This window comes from Pseudopipra pipra, chromosome 9 (assembly GCF_036250125.1).
Source record: "Pseudopipra pipra isolate bDixPip1 chromosome 9, bDixPip1.hap1, whole genome shotgun sequence".
NCBI classification, from domain to species: Eukaryota; Metazoa; Chordata; class Aves; order Passeriformes; family Pipridae; genus Pseudopipra; species Pseudopipra pipra.
In genome coordinates, this window is record NC_087557.1 from 17,926,625 (window position 1) to 17,944,514 (window position 17,890).

The 17,890-nt window shown below is 50.3% G+C and overlaps 1 protein-coding gene and 1 long non-coding RNA gene across 2 annotated transcripts; one reads left to right on the forward strand and one right to left on the reverse strand.

The window, feature by feature from the left end:
* Positions 1 to 254: 254 nt before the first annotated feature.
* Positions 255 to 8,615, forward strand: PTGER3 (prostaglandin E receptor 3). The gene is made up of 2 exons (XM_064664870.1): positions 255 to 1,220; positions 5,758 to 8,615. The coding sequence occupies exons 1-2, from the start codon at positions 387 to 389 to the stop codon at positions 6,040 to 6,042; spliced, it is 1,119 nt and encodes a 372-aa protein (XP_064520940.1). The 5' UTR covers positions 255 to 386; the 3' UTR covers positions 6,043 to 8,615.
* A 6,656-nt stretch (positions 8,616 to 15,271) lies between these two features.
* LOC135418972 (uncharacterized) lies at positions 15,272 to 17,116 on the reverse strand. Its single transcript, XR_010432759.1, has 3 exons — positions 16,958 to 17,116; positions 15,400 to 15,671; positions 15,272 to 15,293 (listed from the first exon to the last, which is right to left on the reverse strand). It is a non-coding gene; the product is annotated as an uncharacterized LOC135418972 (long non-coding RNA).
* Positions 17,117 to 17,890: the final 774 nt, after the last annotated feature.

Genomic DNA, 17,890 nt, shown 5'->3' on the forward strand with positions numbered 1-17,890 from the left:
CTTGTTCCCTGGGAGCAGAGCCGGACCCCCACTTGGCTCGACCCTCCTGTCAGGGAGTTGCAGAGAGTGAGAAGGTCCCCCCTGAGCCTCCTTTTCTCCAGGCTGAGCCTCCCCAGCTCCCTCAGCAGCTCCTGGTGCTCCAGACCCTTCCCTAGCTCCATTCCCTTCTCTGGACACGCTCCAGCCCCTCAGTGTGCGGTCTGTGGTGGGACTCGTTCCCGCCGGGGCTGAGGCGGCTCGCCCGGAGGGGCGGGTCGGGACCGAGCGGTGCCGCCTCAGGGCGGGTCGAGCCACCTCCCCCTTATAAGGTGTCCGCCCGCGCTTTCCGTCGGGTTCCGGCTCGCTGCCCAGCTCCATGCCCTGTGCCTCGGCTCCGCGGCGCCAGGATGAGCCCCTGGCAGCAGTGCGAGCCCGTTCCCAACGCCACCGAGCCCGGCGCCGTGGGGCAGCGAGGCAGCGGGATGGGGCGGGCGGCTGAGGGTTGCGGCACCGTGTCCGTGGCCATCCCGCTGACCATGATGATCACGGGCATGGTGGGCAATGCCCTGGCCATGCTGCTCGTGTCCCGCAGCTACCGCGCCAAGGGCAGCCGCAGGAAGAGATCGTTCCTGCTGTGCATCGGCTCCCTGGCACTCACCGACATGCTGGGCCAGCTGCTCACCAGCCCCATCGTCATCTCCGTCTACCTGGCCAACCGCACCTGGGAGGCCGTGGACCCCTCAGGACACCTCTGCGTCTTCTTCGGCTTTAGCATGACGGTGTTCGGGCTGTGCCCGCTGCTCATCGCCAGCACCATGGCCGTGGAGCGGACGCTGGCCATCCGGGCACCGCACTGGTACGCCAGCCACATGAACCCGCGGCTCACCAAGGGCGGCCTGCTTGCCATCTGGGCTGCCGTGGTTGCCTTCGCCCTGCTGCCCGTGGCCGGGCTCGGACAGTACACCCTGCAGTGGCCCGGCACATGGTGCTTCATCAGCACCGGCGACGGCCGCCCCAGCGGCAGCACCGTCTTCGCCGCCACCTTCGCCGTGCTGGGGCTGCTGTCCCTCGTGGTGACCGTGGCCTGTAACCTGGCCACCATCGAGGCGCTGGTGTCCCGCTGCCGCACCAAGGCCACCGAGGCGCACTCCAGCAAGCAGTGGGGACGGATCACCACGGAGACGCTGATCCAGCTCCTCGGCATCATGTGTGTCCTCTCGGCCTGCTGGTCACCGCTGCTGGTAGGTCCCTGTCTCACCACCCTGGGGTGACCCAAATCTTCCTCCCTCCTTCCTTTGGGAAGGACAATGCGTGGCTGCCAGCTTGGGCAGGGTGGGAGGCACTGGGAATTCCTGTTCCTTGTGGACAGCGTGTCCATGAACAGCCTCTTGGAAGGAAAGCAGGGACAGGGACAGAGCCCAGGGGGTATCGGAGTGGGAAGCTAGTAGGAGAGAAGCTGGGAGAGGTCCAAGAGGACAGCAAAAGTGCAGCCTGTTTCGAAAAATCAGGTGAAGGAACTGGAGTCAAAAGAAGGAAAACAAGTCTTGTACAGAGGAGGGAAGCAGGACATAAGGAGTGGGCTTGGGAGCAGGATACTGCAGTCGGCTATCATGTACGATTTTTTATTTCCTTCCACCTTGTAGCAAAACTTAGCGTTTTATGAGAAAATGTGCCCCCAGCTCTGTGAGCACCTTCTGGCTTGCAGCCATCTGTTCCCTGTGCCTGATTTGCAGCAGCCTCCTTGGCTTTTCATCTCTGTTTTTTAAGGACCTTTGCATTTCTTTCCACTGCTTTGTTATTCCTTATTTATGAACCCCTCCTCATGATGTAGGAGAGGAGGAGGCAGAATCCACGTTTCTCTGCCATGTGGGACAAGGGCACACCCGGGTGTCCAGAACCCCATCCCCAAAGGCTGGTTTACTCTGCTGTCTGGGAATAGAAAGTTTGTACTTGGTATCTCTAAGCAGAACCAGGCTGAAACTGGCTGTGGAATCACTGAGCTTACGTGAAAGGTTCTTTATGGCTGGAGAAGGATTTTCTTCCCTCTTGTCCTTGAGCCCTCGTGAGTGGGGCTGAGACAAGAGAAATGGCTGACAAAGCTGACGGTCAGTGAGGTGACAAGAGAAAACAATTCAATTTAGTAATGTTATCCTTGTAAATGAATTAAAATTCCATCAAATCCTCAAAATAACACTGCCCCAAAATCAGTCAGGAGTTTAAGTTAACTTTCTAGAGATCATTAACAGTGATGGAAGTAAAACATGAAACCACCGTGAAGGTTAGTGAGAACTTGGAATCAGAGAGTTATGTTCTGCTCCTCAAACCCCATGGAATGGCAGATTTGGTCAGTGAAAGCAGGAGCCTGTCTCTGGCTCTGTGTTCATGAGGTGGTTATTTGCAGTCCTGCACACCCTGACCTCCCTGGGGTCCATCCTGCTGGTGTTTTGTCCCGAGGGAGACACTAGGATTTCTTCGTTTTCCAGAAGTTAATCATTACCCTGATGGAAGAAGCCTGTTTCCCCCTCAGCCCTTGCTTTTGGGACAGTGGGACCCATCCTGCTCCCTTGGCCATCCCGGGGCACGGAGCTGTTTCTCCTGAGGGTTTAACCAGCCTTGCAGCATCAAGAGAAGATCCGAGATGAGGAACTCTTTCTCCTCCTTCATAACCAGAGTTCTCAGATAAATCAGTGAGGAAGCAGGGATTCCTCTTAGTGGTTTGATTCCCAGGGCATTTCTGTGGGTTTAGCAGGCAGAAGTCAACCCAGAACCCCAAGGGAATTCGTCAGCAGTTCCCTTCCCTCCGTGGTAGCAACACTTGGAAGTGTGAAACTTTTTCTGTGGAGTTCTGCAAAACTTCTCTGCCTGGTCAGTGTGTTCTCAGGTGTTCATATTCTCAAAATCCAGAGTCATGACTGCAGGAGCATATTTGTACATACACCTCCATGTTTGTACATACCCTTCCATTTTTATACATACACCCTGACTGTTCTGTACAGCCACAGAGAAAGGGTTAGGAATTAGATGCTGCATTTTTGGAGGAGTGACTGTGGAGAATGCAAGCGCATTTTCAGTGAAAGCGAGATTGTAGAAATCATTTACCATGTAGCTGCATCACTCAGCAGTTGTAAGAAATTGAGTTGAAACAGAAAACCAGGGATTTACAGAGGAGTTCTTTGTGATTTTTTTTTTTTAAGACATCTGAGTTTTGTAGCTGAGAACTAACAGCTGTTGCTGTTAGGAAAACAATGCCCTTGTACACGGACAGTATTTTTAGACTTGATCTGTTAAACAACAAACTCAAATGTGATTTAGCTGCAGAGTGAAAGTTCTGACAGTCGTGGCTCTGCTCTGAAGGACTCCGTGGAGCTCATTCTGGCTCTGTGGTGGTTTGGGTAGAAGGGAGGAGACAGACAGTGGAGGTATTGCCTCCTTTTTCTGTGCACTCACAGGATCTGGGGGAGTTCAGCATCAAGAACCTGGGAAGACACCCCACTCCAATAAGATTTATCCTAAGTGGTTTCCAGTTCACACTGATCTTCTGCTTATTTTGGAGCATGTACTGTCAGGACAAGGGGAATGGCTTCCCACTGCCAGAGGGCAGGGTTAGTTGGGATATTGGGAAGAAATCTTCCCTGTGAGGGTGGTGCAGCCCTGGCACAGGTTGCCCAGAGAAGCTGTGGCTGCCCCGTCCCTGGGAGTGTCCAAGGCCAGGTTGGACAGGGCTTGGAGCAACCTGGGATAGTGGAAGGTATCCCTGCCCATGGAAGGGGGTGGAACAAGAGGAGCTTTGAGGTTCCTCCCAACCCAAACCAGTCTGGGATTCAGGGATAACTGCTGAGCTGGACTGGCAGCAGACAAATAACTCTTCAGTGGAAGTAGGGGAAGCTGTTCCATGATTGCACAGAAACACCTGTGCAGCACAAACTAGAATTCTCATAATAAGTCTTTTGGAGCTCCAGGCTACAAAATTATTCCCTCCCAGAATTGTTTCAAGGTCATTTAAAGCCAAAATGCTCAGGAATTCTGCTGCATTTCCTGTTAAAATACTTCTGCTCATTAAGCTTCCTGGCAGACAGAAATTAAAGATATATAAAACCACAGTCATGATAACAGTAAAGTTGAGGTACTCTAGTTGAATAAATACAATTATCAACTATATTAGTATATGCATTTTGAGCCAAATTTTTTATTGGCATAAATTACATAGTTCCATTGCCTTTATTCCACCTGGTGTTGTTCCTCTGCCTTGTGCAGCCCTTATTTTAATTTATTTAGAAGACCAATACAGGCCATGATAAAATAAACAACCTCTAATGATATCAAACAAATAAAATTTCCAGTGGAGCAATTGTTGGTCCAACAAATATTCCAGTAAAGAAATATTATGTAATAGCCCCAAAAATAAGCAGTGGTTGTCTGCTTGGAAAATGTATTTTATAGCCTGATGTTTTTGTAGCTCCATGGGTTCACCAACTAAAGAAAAGACAACATGGTCTGCAGAACCAGGGTCCTTGCAGAGTTCCCAGAGGAAGAGCTGATCTGAGAGAGAGTAATGTGAATCCTGGGAATGCTGAGTGCGGGGGGGTTCCCTTTGGCTGTGACGTGGGCACAGCATGTTTCCATCACGCTGCTGCTCCTTACAGCATGGGAATGCTGCAGGAGCTGGGATGTGCTGGATGGGCGGGCACAGGAGGCAGATGCTGTGACAGGAACAGGGACAGTGTCCTGAAGAGCTGGAGGTGGCTGAGGAAGTGGTGGGATTGTGGCTGTGTGGGTCTGGTGCACAAGTGGCTTGATGTGATCTGGGTCTGGATCTATCCAAGTTTTTACAAAGCTCTATCCATGGTTTCTTTTGTAAATGAAATGTAGTGAATGGAATCCTCAACAGCTTCTATTTAAAGAAAGAGAAACAGTTCTCCTTTGCTGTCTATGCTGCCCTACCTTCCGGACTCATCCAAGTCTTTCCAAGGTCAACACATGGTTTTTAATCTGGCACCCAGAATATCCTGCTGAATGGAAAAATCCTCCCCTGTAGCCTCTGCTTCTGGTCACTCTGGCTCTGGCTGTCCCAGTTTGTGGGGACAGCAGCAGCCCAGATGTGACCTTTGTGCTGACACTGCTCCCAAGAGGCTTTCTGTGGGAAAGCCATGGTGAGATCACTCCCCCTGTGTTGCCACTGCTGCAGATTGTCCTGGTTCTTTCCAAGGACTGAAGCCAAGGAGTTGGACAGGGCTGTGAGTGATGGCCTATGAGCCTGTCCCTGGGCTGTTCCAGGGGTTTTCAGGACTGGCCAGTGTATTCAGAGGATGGGAGTGTTGAGCTCTGCCCAGACAGTGCGATGGAGGCGCCTTGGGGCCATGCTGGGGGTGTCCATCTCCTTGACATTCCAAGCAGACACAGCACCATGGGCAGAGCTGCTGCCTGTCCATCCACAGTGATTTAGGCAGCACACTCACAGCTGGGGTGTCCAAGCCATACCCAGGAGAGACTTGCAACCAACAAAAGGACCTGCCAGGAAAAGTGGGGTGTTCAGTACCCCTGTCATAGAATCCCAGACTGGTTTGGGTTGGGAGGGACCTTAAAGCCCATCCAGTCCCACCCCTTGCCATGGGCAGGGACACCTTCCACTAGACCAGGTTGCTCCAAGTCCAGTCCAGCCTGGCCTAGAACACTTCCAGGGATGGGGAATCCACAGCCTCTCTGGGCACCATAAGATCTGGTGGTACACAGACAACATTCCCTTACCATTTATCCCTTTTCCCTCCTCGTTTCCCTCAGATCACAATGCTGAAGATGATCTGGGGCCACACATTTGAGCACTGCAAGGGTGTCCCCAGGGAGGCTCCAGGCTCCGAACTGCACCGGGAATGCAATTTCTTCCTGACGGCCGTACGCCTGGCCTCGCTCAACCAGATCCTGGACCCCTGGGTGTACCTGCTGCTCAGGAAGATCCTCCTCCAGAAGTTCTGCCAGGCGGCCAACGCTGTGTCCAAGTGCTCCAACACCGAGTGCAAGGAGAGGTCAATCACCTTGTCGGAGGAGATCCGACGGACAACGGCCTAAGGGAGCACTGGGCTTGGGAACTGCTGTTCCAGTGGGTACTTGGAAACCTTACTGTGAATCGGGGCATCTGTTCCATGTTCGCATCCCCTGAATGGCTGAAATTGGTGTTACTGGTGGACTTCAGTGCCAAATTATTTATCCAGTGTGCCAAAACTGCTCAGACACAGCAAGACAGCCTGTCCTTATTGCCACTCACAACTGAGCTGCAGAACATGGTGTTTCGTGTGCTTAAAACAGAGCCTGAAGGGAATTTTCTGTCATTAAGGTAGAAAAAATGTATTTTCTGTCAGAGAACAGATTCAACAGATGGAATTACTGAAGGGACACACTCCTGTGTATATTTTAATACTGAGATTATCTACTCAGAGAGTCCTTCTTCTTCCTTTTTTCTGGAGGGACAAGGGGAAAAAGGGGCAAAAAACACGGGAATTAAAGGAAAACAAAATTAGGAGACTTGATTGGATTTCAGTGGCTTAGAACTGAGCAGATTGTGTTGTGCCAGTGATGGTACATCCATCTCTTCCAAGAACTGAAAGTAACATGAGTCTCCTGACACATGAATTTGTCCTGATAAATACTCACCCATGTGGAAGCTGAAGGGAGCTCATCTGCTGAGGAGGATGTAGGGAGAAATCTATGATTTTTTTTTGTACTAGCAGCCTGTGGAATACCCAGGGCCAGTGGGAATTGCTGTTTGCACAACACACCATAAAGCTGCTGGGAGCAGATGGGAGAGGGTGATAAACAGGCTGTAAAAACAGTCCATGGCCTTCTCCCTGTAGATTAATGGCAAAGGTTCACACAGCCAAAACCACTGTTTCCATATGAGCTGCATTATTGGGAAATGCACATGGCCAGGAGTAAAATGAGCAGCAAATGGTTTGAAAGTAAAAGGGATGCCACTGAAAAGCTCCTTCATTCCTGAAATGTCCTTCAAAGGGGCCAAACCAGCATCCCAAATGCTTTATTTCTTCTTTCCCCCAAAGAGACAAATTGGAAAACTGTGGCAACTTTGGGAATTTTTAAACTCAAGCACACTGGGAGTGTGTGAATTAGTCAGGTCTGTCCCCAAAGTAACTTTTCAGGTTTTATTTAAAAACTCGGCTCTAATACATTTGGGGTCACATCTGACGCTTGTTTTTTAATAAGCTAGATTTTTAACTCATTTTCTTCACCCATTTGTAGCTTACAGTCTCTAATGTCTCCTGTCTCCCGGCCTTTGGGATGATAGTAAATACAAATACAAAAAAATACATTATATCATGTGCCAGGTACTATGGAATTCAGGGGCCTTCCAGGCAAATGTAGTCCTGCATCTGGGAGGATTTCTTGCACAGAAACTTTACTGTTACTTTTCTTCCTTTGTTTAGAAAAGTAACTCCTCGAAAAAGAATCTGTCCACTCACTTTTGTTCTGCTGCCACATGGTCTGATTCCTTGTCCACACAAATCTCATTTTATCCAGATGACATCTGAGTGCAGCTAAAAGCTAAGGTCTAGGTTTAATTCAAGAGCCGGCCTAAACTGAATGGAATAAATGTCTTTCAGTATGAGTTGACCCACAGGACCCTGCTCTGTGCTGAGCTACTCCTGAGTGTAACAACTACAGGTACCTGCACCTTGGTTGGTGCTTTCAGGAACATGGTGGATAAAATTCTCCTTGAAGAAGTGCCTTTTCAGAGCCTTTGGGTTTTTAATTATTTGGGGCTGTAAAAAGCCTGTTCTGTGCAGAGGATCCGTATTGTTCCCTCTGTGTACATTAGCTTTGGGAAAGAAATAAACACAGCCGGTCACTTGGGAGGTATGTTGGGATGACCTCAACTGCCTGGATCAGCCTGGGCTGGCTTGGAGCAGCAGCACTTGCAGAGCGCTGGGATTATCTGGGATCACGTGTGGGATACAAAGGGAGAAGTTCTGCAAAGAAGAGGGAATCCATCCCAATTTCTCAGCTCCTTTTAAGACCGGGAGGTGCTGTATCTCCTGAACACTGTTGACCCAGTGCGGGGCACTGGGAGAGCAGCTCTAACGTGACGTTGAGAAGGGCCCTCCACCAGTTTTAAGGCTGCTGGTTCCTAAAGTCACGGGTGGTTTCACTTCAGATCACTTAGAATTATACCTTTTTTAGTGAAATATTCACAATATATTTGGAAAAAGGCCTTTCTGTGCATCTGGGGGTGCAGTAATATGAAGAAGCTACTTTGAATATCAAAATGGGAAGGAATGTCTGCTTTCCGTTCGTTTACAGAGGGGGAGGAGTGGGAACACTGTTCTCCAGCCACAGCTGTGTGATGGGATGTGGCTGGAGAAATGCACTTTCAAAAATGGATTTGAAGAGCCAAAGTGTAAATGGAAGCTTTTATTCCCATGTGCTTGGAGTGGGAAGGTGTTTGTGTTGCATTTCTCTAGCGATGCCTTTCCCACTTGGTCTCGATGTGTTGTACCTTTGTCGAAGGTGTTATGGGACCTGGAGGGTACGGAAGAGTCACTTGGAGGACATGGTTTGCCTTCAACCCACTTGTTTGTGTACCAAATCCATGTATGTTGTATCAGTCAGAATAAAAAATCTGAATAATCGCCTGGCTTCCTGGGTTTCTGCAGGAGCAGCACCTGCTGATGGGGTGTGCCCAGAACAGATTTTATCTGCCCACTCTTCCAGGCAGTGCCTGGTGCAACCTGCTGTGCTGCCGGGAAAGGCTGATCCTGCTGAAGGCAGTTCCCAGCTCAGGTATCCCGAATGCTAGCGGAGGACAGCACATGGGATCAGGACCCTGCACCCGCAAATCCCAAACCCAGACCCACAGCCCCTCTGCAGCATCTCTGGCCAAGGCTTGTTCCCATATTTTTATTGTATTATTCATGTTATTTTCCAGGTTTTTTTAAATTTTGTATCTTTAACACAAACTTTTTGAGTTCCTAAAGCACATTTACACAGGAGAGCAATGACTCTGTAGCATCACTGGGATGGGCAAACCCAGCCCAGCCCAGCAGAACTGGGCATGGTCCAGCCAGGGAAAGGTCACTGGGTATTTCTCCCAGTTAAATCACAGAATATGCTGAGTAGAACCCACAAGGATCATCAAGTCCAACCCTTAGCCCTGCAAAGGCCCATCCCCAAGAGTCACACCAGGTGCCCCAGAGGATCATCCAAATGCTCTGCGAGCTCTGGCAGCCTTGGTGCTGTGACCACTGCCCTGGGGAGCCTGTTCAGTGCCCAACCACCCTCTGGGGAAGAATCTTTTCCTGATATCCAACCTAAATCTCCCCTCACACAACATGAGGCCACTCCCTTGGGTCCTGTCCCTGGTCCCCACAGAGCATAGATCAGTGCCTGCCCCTCCTCTTCCCCTCCCAAGGAAGTTGTAACTGCAATGAGACCTCCAGCTGAACAGACCAAGTGCCCTCAGCTGTTCCTCACATGGCTTCCCCTCAGAGCCCTTCCCCATCTCCATTTTCCTCCTTTGGACACTCTCTAATGGCTTCATATCTTTCTTACATTGCCCTTTCTTAAATGACCTTGGGAGGAACAACAGCAGGTGACTGGATGCAGTTTTCCCTCATTTCAATGCCCAGCAGTTGGTGCCCTGCACTGGCCCAGCTGCCCCAGTGCTCCCTGAGCCCTGCCAAGGTGGGTCCTGCCACTCCCAGAGCTGGAGCCAGGGGGGTCCCCGGGGACGTCCCCTGGGGTGTCTGTTGCCCTTGTCTTCAGCTTCCTCCTTGCAGGGGCCACCCTTCACCTCCACACCAAGCACCTGCTGCACTAAAGGCTTGGCCCAAGATGTTTATTTGCCAAACAAGCCCATAAAGGAGGCCAAATCTTCCACGTAAGTGAAGACTGGCTGTGTTTGCTGGAGAGGGGAGGATAAGGGAGGTGAACAGTGCTCAGAGCTACAGCAGGAATTCACAGAATATTCTGGGTTAGAAGGGACCCACAAGGGTCATCAAGTCCAACTCTTAAGTGAATGGCCTGTAGAGGGATTGAACCCACAACCTTGCTGTTATCAGCACCAGGCTCCAACCAACTGAGCTAATCTCAGAGTTTCTTCTTAAAGTGAAAGGGAAATGGTTTTCCTGTCTTGAAAGATGTTTGGAATTTAAAAGGCCACTTACCCAAAAGAAAAAGTCAAAATCCCTAATGAAGTTTGGGGTCTGGGTTTGAGTTTCCCTTTATCAACTAATTTAATCTCAGTTAAAAAAAGAAAGCAACACAGAAACTATATTTTAAAAAAGCAGATTGCGAGAGAGTGGTGAAGGCTGTGAAACAGAGATGGAAACACAAAAGGCAGATCTTTCTGATCTTAAACAGCAGCAGGAAGAGCAAGAGCTGATAGGTCTGGTTGCCCAGAGACAGCAGAAAGCTCCCCAAAACTGTGCTCTGTCAGGATAAACCACTCCTTCAAGATGCACAAGCCTCAGCCCAGAGTTTCTGGAGCTTTGGTGTGATATCATAGAATCCCAGAAGAATCCCAGACTGGTTGGGGTTGGAAGGGACCTTAAAGCTCAGCCAGTTCCACCCCTGCCATGGGCAGGGACACCTTCCACTATCCCAGGTTGCTCCAAGCCCCGTCCAGCCTGGCCTTGGACACTTCCAGGGATGGGGCAGCCACAGCTTCTCTGGGCAACTTGTGCCAGGGCCTCCCCACCCTCCCAGGGAACAATTCCTTCCCAATATCCCATCTGACCCTGTGTTATATAAAGTGTGTTTTACAGGCTCACACCCTGCTCAGGGCAGTTTTCACCCACCCGTGAATCACTCCCCTGGTTGCTGGGATCCAGCATCCTTGGGACTGGGGGGTCTTTTCCAAAAACTATTGGCAAGGACAATGGGACCAGAAAGGTATTTCCAGGCTGGGCCCTGCAGATTTATGGGGGCAGGAATCCACAAGCAGCTCCCTGGCATTAATGTTCCAGAGATTCCTGCTCTGCGATGGCAGCTGAGCCCCAGCTCCTTCCTGTGCACCATTAATCCACACTTCACTGGAGAACAGAGGTTATAAATTAACTGGCTGCTGCTCTTATGGTCCCAGTGTTCCTGGCTGGAAGCATGGGCACCGTGGTGGGCACTGGCTGGGGCATGCTGGGAAGGGTCCCAACTGGTCCTGGCTGCAGCAGCATCCCAGCACTGCATCCCACACACTGTGGGTGCTCCCTGAGGGGCCAGCTCAGCCCTTCCCATCCCCACTGCCATCCCCATGGAGCCTGTGCTGGGTACTCATCCAGCTGCTGAACTCACACTGAGTGTCCTTGCCCAAGCCCCCATGCATTGTTTGCCTCCATGTTTCCATCCTCCTGGGAAATACAGGAGAAGTTTTCCATTCAGCTGCTGGTGGGCCTTTAGGAAGGGCCTCTCTGGGTGCCAGGGCCTCAGGCCAACATGGTGAAGAAAACGAGCCCAAGCACTGGGAAGGCTGGCAGGAGCTCCAGCCTTTCCCCAGCATTACTTCTGAAAATATGGAGCACTGGCATCCTGTCCTGGGCAGCCACGGAGCAGGACTTTGGGCTGGCCACGTGCAGCTCCCCGTGGCTCCGAGCCCTGCCTGGCTGACCCAGCCCCTGGCATCCTCTGGCCAGCTCCCGCCAGCTCTGGCTTCCCTCGGAGCAGTTCAGATGTTTCAGGAATGAAGTCAAAAGGAGGATTAATCCTGTGCTCAGCCGGGCCTGTCATAAAGCACAGAGCAGCCTGAGTGGCCTCAACACTGACAGGGGATGCAGGAACTGAGCTCCCCCTTCACTCCACAGCACAACATGAAAGAGTTGCTTTGAATATGAAATATGTCAAATATGCCCAAATGCATTTTGTTAAAGACAATGTATTTATATTTTGGGCTGCTTTGTTTTAATAACACATTGTGGCCAGGGATAGAAGCCCCAGTTATTATGACTTTTTGTAAACACGCTGGTTTGACAGACCTTGCCCCTCCTCCCCACACAGACTGTTTGCTCTGAGGAGCCACAGTTCTTACATGCATCCATTAGGGAGAATAAATTCAGCATTTCTAAAGGCTTTGAGGCTTGGGGATGAAAGGAAGTGCACATCCCAATTTGGAGTGACTTTACAGTGGGAAGATGCAGTTCCCAACACTCTGTGGTTTATGTGACAGGTTGGAGTCAGTTGGATTTTGCCTGATGTGTTTGCAATTTGCTGGCTCTGAATGTGAACAGACCTCAAAAGACAAAGACCAAAAATGTGCCTGGAAACCCTTTGCCCACATTTGGGCAAGGTTTTGTCCCATCCTGACCTTGGGGGAGCCTGTCCCTGCCACCCTGAGAAATCCAACACCTCCAGTCCCGCTCCAAGTCTGAATTCATGGCTGAGTCCTGTGCAACCCCTCTATCAGACACTCAGACACCCAACAACTCCCACCAGTTTATCCACATGAATTTGTGGAAAACCCAAACCACACAGGCCCTGGTTGCCAAGTGCCCAATGTCACTCTTTGTCTTCTCCCCATCCCCTCCCTCACTTTAAAAACACAGATAACACCCCCCACTTCTGGATTTGGCCCCATTCCTCTCTCTCCCAGACATGTTGACACAGCAGAATTGTCCCAGTTGTGGGAAATGAGGGGTTGGAGCAGCTCTGTCAATAAATTGTGTGATTACAGTAACAATAGCAGAGTTAATAATTCAGCCAGTGTTTCACCCGACCATGCGGGCACTGCCCGTGCTGAGGGGGTTTGTTTTAGTCACTCCATGACCCGTTTACACCAAATGTCCCAAAACAAAGGACACAGTGTTAGGGTCACTGCGGCTGGGCAGGCCTGGCCCCAGTGTCCCCAGTGTCCCCAGCCATCCTGCTGGTATGGAAGCCAGCACAGAGCTCTTCCCCAAGGGCAGGTGCAGAGTGGCTGCTGTGGGACACTAAGATGTCTTTTTCTTTGCGTTTTTCACCCCAAATGAGAAAAAAATGGTAGATGACTGTAAAGCCTCTTGTGGCTCCAGCAGTGGCACTTTAGAGTAACATTATAGTAACTACAACCCCCCAGTGTGGTTGATCTGATGTCTTGAAATGCTCTGGAGAGCCAGTCCAAGGCAAGGTGCATGTGAGCACAGAGACCTGTGCAGTGCCTTGGGAAATGCTGGTTAATGATTGACAGAAGTTTCCCAGTGGCCCTGTCTGAAGCTGGGTAGAAGGTGTCACTCTGGGAAGGGTCTGTGTCCCCACATGTCCCCTCTGTGCTGCGCTGGACCATGCTCTGGGCTTCACTAGGGCCACTGGGTTCACCCAACCAGGTTCCCTTTGCCATGAGGGCTTTTTAATTCAGGTTTCCCACTTGATCCAAAGGCTCCTGACCCACCTGGGCATCAGTTATCCTTCATTTATGCCACCTTGCAATGCAATTCTGAAATGAAATCACTGACACAGCTCGTGCTGGCTGATCCTGAGCTCCCAGAATTAAAAGCCATTTGTGCAAGTGGGCTCACACCCCACAGCAGAGTGGTGGGGGAAGCACAGGAGCTCCCAGCAAACCTAATAAAGGAAAGGCAGCACTGATGCCTCTGAGAATAATGAGGATTTTTAGTGATTTAGTGACTGTAAGTGGTTTTGAATGAGCCCCCAAGGAGTCATGACACACTTTGGGCTGTGAGTGGGTCATTGGGGGGGTTCAGGTGACACTTCTTAGGGAAGAAATCCTTCCCTGTGAGAGTGGGAAGGCCCTGGCACAGGTTGCTCAGAGAAGCTGTGTCTGCCCCGTCCCTGGAAGTGTCAAAGGGCAGGTTGCACGGGGCTTGGAGCAATCTGGGATAGTGGAAGGTGTCCCTGCCCATGGCAGGGGTGGAATGAGATGGGCTTTAAGGTCCCTTCCAACCCCAACCAGTCTGGGATTCTATGATCTTCTCCAGTCCATTTATAAACATCCAGGGGCCAAATTCCCCTCATTTTTACACAGAACATTAACAAATCATTTCAATTAGCATATTAAAATAAATACCTTAGTATCACCTTGTCATCTGGCTTCACCTGCATTTGCAATGCCTTTTCCCCATTCCTCAGCCTGGCATCTCCTGGGAAGGTAGGGGAAGATAAACCCAGGAGTCTCCTTGTCCCCCTCCTTGCATCCAGGAGTGTCCAGGCAAGCACTGCACACTGTGGACAATTCCCTGCCTGCATCCAGACTTCCTTCCTGCCAGCAGATCTGAGCGTCACAGCCAGAGACGTTCCTCAGCTCTGGTATCCTGCTGTAAACTCAGAGCTCTGGTGGGTTTCGTGTAAAAACACAGTGGGAGCTACACAGCATGTGGAAAACCAACTGCTCCCACTGACAAAATAAACATTTAGCAATACCACGGCACCCTGATGTCCTTTTCCTTCCCAAAATAACTGGGGCAAGCAATAGCCCAGGAAATAAAAGCTGTTGTCCCACATCAGAGAGGTTTGTGCAAGCGCGACCTCGAGATTTCACAGCAGTGGCAGACATGGGGTGAAGCTGCTCAGACTCCCCATTGGACATTCCCAATCTGCTTCCCGGCACTGCATCTCTGGAGACTCACCCTGGATTCACAGCAGGCATGACCTTTCCCAGACTGGGAGCTGCCACAGTTGGGAAAGAGTGGGTAGAGTGCAAGAGCTGATGTGCCAGGGGCTGGTGTTCCAAGGGCTGGTGTTCCCAAGGGATGGTGTGCCTCCCTTGCATGGTCTCACTTGGCCCTGACCCCCCCTGCCAGAGCTCCAGAGATACCCTGACACCCCAGAAACTGCACGTGGGAATTTGCTGGGTGAGACTCAACCGGGTACAATACCTGTCCCTATTGCATTCTGTCCCTGTGGTACAACTGAAACAGCAATTCCTATTTCTGCTCTAAAATCCAGTGCCATTCACTGTATTGCAGCACGCTGGATGTCTTGGAAACTCCTCCTGCCTTCCCTTTGGCACCAACATAGGGCTGTCGCAGCCTGGGACAAGCTGAGCAGGGGCTGCACCTTGGATTTCCCAGAAGGATCACTGAGCACCATAAATTAAGCACAAGAGCAACAATTTATTCCTTTTTTGGGAAACTTTTTTGTCTCCTTCAAAACATCTCCACTGCAAATCCTCCCCCTCCAAAGGCAGAGGGGAACCCAACCCGCCAAGGCTGAGCCCAAGTCAGCAGAGAATTTGTTTGTACAATTTATTTATGGGTGGTTTAATTAAATTTTCTAATGTCACTTGATAATCAAGTACATTTCATTTTCTTAAGTTCTTAAGATATCCAAGGCAGAGCAGGCCAGTAGTTCCCAGTGTGACTTACACTCTGACACATTGTGTGGCAGTGCTGAAAAAACATGTGAAAAAAGTCCTTTTTTTCCCAGTCTCACCTTCTTTGTTCCTTTTTCTTTCTCAGACTCACATGTCTATTAAGGGCTGTGTGAGCTCCTTACCCATGTCATTGCTGGAAGCAGAAAGCTGCTGATGGTGGAGAGGAGCAGCAGAAGGTTTCTCTCTTCCACAGTGTTCTGTGGACTCAAAGCCACTCAGGAAACAAAACAACTCAAGAGGCTGATTAGGGAAGTTTAAGTACCTGGGAGTAGCATTATCTGGCTGCAGCTGAGAGGCACTAAATCATTCAGCACTGGGTCCTTGTGTCAGAATACCTCAAGAGGCTGCAGAATCCAGATGGGACTGGTTTGGGAAGAGGAAGGATGAGCACAGCCTAAAAAAGGAAAAAGAAACTAAAAATAAGATGTAAAAAAGCAGAAAATCCACTTATTTTGCAGCATTGTCTAACTTCCTAGTCTACTTCCAGTCCCAACTTTTGTTTTACATCCTCCAAGTCATCAGAGAGGAAGAAATGCTGAGCCTTGGTGGGGTGTTTTCCAGGAAACCTGAGCAGGGAACCAGCCATTCCATGATAGATGGTGATTCACAATCACAGAATCACGAAACATGATGACTTGGAAGGGACCCACAAGAATCATTGAGTCCAACTCCTGGCCCTGCACAGGACCATCCCCAAGAGTCACACCAGGTGCCCCAGAGGATCATCCACACACTCCTTGAGCTCTGGCAGCCTTGGTGCTGTGACCACTGCCCTGGGGAGCCTGTTCAGTGCCCAACCACCCTCCAGGTGTCATGAGGATTCCTGAGAAAGGCCACTCCAGCCTCTGCCTTCAGCACCAGCCCACATGGAATGTGAGTTCCACCTCAGACACTTCTTCCCACACATTTGGGTTGAGTTTGGTTCTGTGCCCCTTATCTGAGCATCCCCAGATTCTGCAGTTGTTGACATTTTATGGCTGTCTATTGTTTTTCTGGTCTTCAAAGACTTTTCTCCAGGGAGAGCTGAACTGGAGGGCCTGGGAAAAGCTGCTGGCTTCTCCCTAAGGGCAGCACTCAGAGTGGGCAGAGCCTCCAGCCCAGAGCCCAGGGTCACCCCCTTGGGACCACCTGTGGTGGGATGGACACTGGGATGCTCCAATGGGACCCTGCCCTGCTCCTCCCAACCTCCCTTGGCAGAGAGAGGGCAGGCTGACCCACAGGAGGGAAAGAGATCAGCTGTTACACTTCCATGCTTCCAGTCAGGAAGGGCAGGGAAATCCAGACACTGCTCAGCTGAATTATTCCACTGGGCTTATTTTTACAGCCTGGAAGAACACAAATAGTACATTGAGCCCTATAAAGCCATTAATAATAACGAAGGCAGGAATCTGAAAGGTGTTTCTTTTGTTCTAAGCATTTGCAGAGTTAAATTAAACTGCTATTATAAGCACCAAGGAAAGATAAATTAATAGTTTTCTTTTTGTTTTCACTTTCAAACATTGCATTAAATATTAACTGGAATGTATTTTACCAAACACATCTATTCATTTCCTATGAAGGCAGAAAGGAAGGGCCTTTAAAAGAGTTTTTATGCCCTTAATGGAACACTGCACTAAGAGCAGTTGAGCAGCACCATGTGGGGCCTCATGTGAGGTCAGAAGCTACCACGTCCACACTGACCCCGTCAGCACCTGGCATTGCCCCAGAGTTTCTCTCCTGCCTTTCTCAAAACCTCATTCCTTGGCTGACTTGCACCTGACATTAGGGGCTCAGGGGCTGAGACCTGTGGTTTTAGTCTCTCTAGACATGAGGGGCCCCTGAGCTGCTCCCTTTGCTCCTCAGGCTCAGTCCCATGTGGGCAACCAACCCCACAAGCACCATCAGCTTCAACAACCACCATGTCATAGAACCACAGAATCACAAATGGTTTGGGTTGGGAGGGACCTCAAAGCTCCTTTTATTTCCACCCTGCCATGAGCATGTGCTCCTGGCTGAGGGATTCCCCAAGGGCTGTTGGGCCTCAGCCACAGCCTCAGCAGAGCTGCTGCTGTTTGCAAACACCACGATTGCTCCAGCAGGATCCCTCAGACTGCAGGAAAATGAGCTAAATTCCAAGATGAGGTGTCTAGATCCATCACTGCTCTGAGAACTGCAGCATCACATGGCCAGCACAGGGCAGGAGCTGGGCTGGTGGGAACCCACACACTTCACACAGGAAGAGCTGCCAGATAACCTCAGCACAGTCAGACTTGTTCTCTGTAACCCACAGCCACATTGGGCCAAGCCTGTTGCTGTTTCTGCACTTGGTTCCTCAGCTGAAGCTGTGCAAGAAGTAAAAGAGGAAACGAGCCTGGCCTTGATCCTTTGGGATGACTTTCTGAACTCTCGGGAGAAATTCAGCTCCTGTGGCTGCCTGAAGGTGCAATGCCTCCTCCCAAACTGCAGCACACCCTCCAGTGCAGTGGATGTGTGGGGAGTAGGGGAGAAATCATTTTCAGAGGAAGCAATAAGAAAGAAAGAATCTGCTAATTCACAGAATCACAGAATCACTAAGGTTGGAAAAGCCCTCAAGACCATCAAGTCTTGTGATGGGACAGATTCCCACCTTGTCAA